The sequence below is a fragment of the Pistacia vera genome, unplaced genomic scaffold (assembly GCF_008641045.1).
Source record: "Pistacia vera cultivar Batoury unplaced genomic scaffold, PisVer_v2 Contig177, whole genome shotgun sequence".
In the NCBI taxonomy this organism is placed as follows: Eukaryota; Viridiplantae; Streptophyta; class Magnoliopsida; order Sapindales; family Anacardiaceae; genus Pistacia; species Pistacia vera.
Genome location: NW_022195866.1, coordinates 1,376,941 through 1,380,683, shown reverse-complemented (window position 1 = coordinate 1,380,683; position 3,743 = coordinate 1,376,941). Strand labels below are relative to the sequence as shown.

The 3,743-nt window shown below is 31.2% G+C and overlaps 1 protein-coding gene across 1 annotated transcript; it reads left to right on the top strand.

Annotated features, from left to right (window-relative positions):
• The first annotated feature begins 2,489 nt into the window (after positions 1-2,489).
• Positions 2,490-2,960, top strand: LOC116126223 (TMV resistance protein N-like). Its single transcript, XM_031411929.1, has one exon. It carries the CDS (start codon positions 2,490-2,492, stop codon positions 2,958-2,960), a length of 471 nt encoding a protein of 156 aa, XP_031267789.1.
• Positions 2,961-3,743: the final 783 nt, after the last annotated feature.

The following is a 3,743-nucleotide window of genomic DNA, read 5'->3' as shown; positions in this document are numbered from 1 at the left end:
GGGAAATGGGGTGGATGAACGGGTCGTTGGTGTTAATTTGTATTATTTTTAATCACATTATCAACCAGAATCTCCATTTGTTCACTTTTTTCAGATGCCTAATCAGTGAGAAAGAGCGAGGGTGAAGACTGGATATGAAAAACCCAATTTACTGTAATTGGCTTTAATCTATTAATTCTTTATTTATTTTGATTGATTTTTGCTGTTGTTAATATTGGTTCCGTGTTGTGAGATTCAAATTTCATTGCTAGTGGATGGGATAAGGTTGCAGGGAGGTGGCAAATTGATTATGCAATGACCAAATTACCCCTAAAACTGAGTTTCCACAAAATTAATAAAAATATCTTTATTTTTAAATAACTTAACATAAAAAATTCGATAAAATTACCTACGACATAAAGTTCTTAAAAACAATTTAAAAGGCCCAAAATTAATATAAATTTTAAGAAATTTTTGAACTTGGTTTTGTTAATATTCCCCCCCCCCCCCCACCATCCCTCCTTTTTTTGAATTATACTATTTAAGACGTTTGGGTTTTTTAATGATATATATATATTAATTTAAACTAAATTTTTTAGGCTCTTCTTTTGAATTAACAAAAAATAGGGTAATATTGTCATTTAGTGTCAAAATCAATGAAAATTTAATAGAAAAAACTAACGGCAGGAAGGTGGTTGGATAATTCGCATAACATAGGGACCAACTTGTCAATTTTGAAAACCACAAGGGAGGTAATTGGTTTAAACCCTTATTTTTAATTAGATAGTCTCACAACCATAATGTTATAATTTATTTTGGATTTAATAAAATTCACCTTGAGGACTCTTGAAATTTCCTCACAAGGTATTTGTAGTAACAATTTTTCGGTTGTCATCATCGGTTGGAGCTTTTGGTGTTTAATTTAGCGGGATTAATGGTAATATGTGTTACTTAGGTGATAAAAACTATATTAAAACACTAATTATAGGAGGTAAATTGTTATTTCTAAAACCACAAGGAAATTAGTATAATTAACTGTAATTTTTATTAGCTTCCCACTTGCACTTATGATTTATAAATCCTTTTTTTAGTTCCTTTGCAAAAAGTGATTAATGGTTAAACAAATAAAAATTATATAATTGTATTTAACCCAGTTAGGGATTTTATATATACACCACAATAGTTGTCATTTTGAAATTTCTCTTACATTTTATTCCAGGCAATCGGATGATCATGTCGGAATACAATTTAATTATGTATGTTGGATGAAGCTACTGCTATGTTAATGTAGGCGATGTTTGGTTTTTTGGATAGTTAAATAATGTTAATTGCTATTTAATACTATTGTAACCTACTATTATAATGGTGTTTTGTTCTGTTATGTTCTAAGTAGAGTAGTGTTCGTAAGAGTAGGTTTTATGTAGGGTGTGATTGATATGGGCTTTTTTGGGATGAATGACTAAAGAAGCACAAATTATGGGTATTGGAACTAGGGGTGTTCAAAAGCGGTTAACCGAACCGAACCAGATTTTCAGTTCGGGAAAATTTTCTAACGAAACCGAACCGGTTTTAGGAAAAACCGGTTTTCAACCAGTTTTCCCACTTTTTTTTTTTAAATTTTGTCCTAAATTAAATTGTAAATATAGACAATACATTGGGAACTAAGAAAAAAAATTTGGGTTGGGATTTTAGATTGATTGAATTAGTGATTTATTTTAGTTTAGGTTATTATTTATTTATTTAATATATATATATTTGAAAAACCGTTTCTAATTTCTCCCGAACCGGTAACCGAATCGAAAATTCAGATTTTTTAATTTTTTGAACCGTAATCGAACCATTTTTTCAGTTAACCGGTTTTCGGTTCTATTAGCGGTTCGATTAACTGTTCAGTTCGGTTTTTACATTTTTTTGAACACTCCTAATTGGAACATAAAGCAATGGATATGCTAATTCAAAGAAATTGAATCAATTTATTATAGAAAGACTTTTAAAGGGAAAGAGTAGAAAGAGGAACACACTTTTCCGTCACTTTACTTCAAGGAAAAGCAATTCATTGAGACAATTTCAAAGAAATTTAGTAAAAATAGGTGTGAATGAAATTTCATGAGGTTTTTATGTTGAACTAGTGTCACAATCACACCCAATGTTCACGGCCCAATAAGTCAAGAAAAATGAGAAAAAGGGAAGCATCTTCCGGGGAATTTTCACTGATGAAACCAGAAATGTAGAAGGGTAGATTAGGAATTGTGATGATTTGGAAACTTCTGGGAAATTTCTTGTGTGGGAACTAATGAATTTGTGTCAGAATCACACCAGATGTGAATGGCTTATTGGTTGTTTTTGGGGTTGCAATTATGCGTTTAACTCTTTATGCAAAAGGCAAAGGCATCTTCCAGGAAAGGAGATAAAGTTTAAATGCTTAGAGATGGAAAGACTCAAGTATACGATGTGCTGGTTTAACTCTTTAGGTTTTTGTTGATGTAAGTAATTCTCATCACTGGAACTTAATGGCTGTTGCTTCTTCTTCCGCTTCTCCTCAGGAAAAGTATGATGTTTTTCTTAGTTTCAGAGGTGCGGATACGCGCTATTATGCTGCCTTGTGTCAAAAACATATCAATGCATTCATGGATGATGAAGAGCTTGAAAGAGGGGAGCAAATTTCTCCATCTCTTTTGAATGCAATTGAGCAATCAAACATTTCGTTGATCATTTTCTCTCAAGGGTATGCTTCTTCGAGATGGTGCCTTGAAGAACTCGAAAAGATTCTTGAATGCATGGACAGGTATGGTCAGATTGTAATGCCAGTCTTCTATAATATAGATACCTCAGATGTTAGGAATCAGTATGGGATTTTTGGGGATGCATTTGCTAAGCATGAAGAACGGTTTAAGGGTAGGCAGGATGTGTTACAGAGATGGAGGAGTGCTCTGAGAAAAGCTACCAATCTATCTGGCTTTGATTCAAATGTCATCAGGTAACTATTAATAGCTATTATTATGTCTTTTGTATGCATAATACTTTTACTTTCTGCTCAGTTTTTTTGTTTTTTAATTTGACTTATTTTCTTAGAAGAAACAATGACAATATTATTGATTGAAAATATAATTACAAAAAAGTGAACAAACTGTGCACAGTCATATTATTAAATTCATAGATTGGATTCTTGGTTTTAATTAATTTAGCGTTAATCATTGGCTGCACTATTTAATAGTTTGTTTATTATATATAAGTTAGATTATTGTTTTAGACTGAGGAGATGGTCGTAGGCAAAAAATCAAAGTCTTTTTGATCTACTGGGAAAGAAAAAGAAAAAAAGATAATGAGTACCAATAATTTGAAGTTAAAAGAAAGTGATTTTCATGCAATCTTGTAAGGTTTTTATTTTTTTAAATTTTTATTGGATTGCTAACCTAGGTGATATTCTAGTTATTCTACCCTGTGTTACTATTTAAATATGACGTCATTTGATAGCAAATTACTAATTCGTTTTCCATTTAGCTATATTTTTATTTAATTGATGCAATTTGAGCTTGATATTCCTTATTCGAGAGATCATCGAGTAGCATAACTTTTATTGTTGTTTTTTGCATTGAGATATGGCATATATATAAATACTTCAAAGTAATTAATATATTGTTAGGGAATATGCAAATGTTCAAAATCTATTGATCTCCAAATTTTAGTGCCATTGATCTCACATCCTAGGATGGAATATTTGCCCTTCCCTGTTTTTATGATCTTCATTGAGATTCATTTATTGG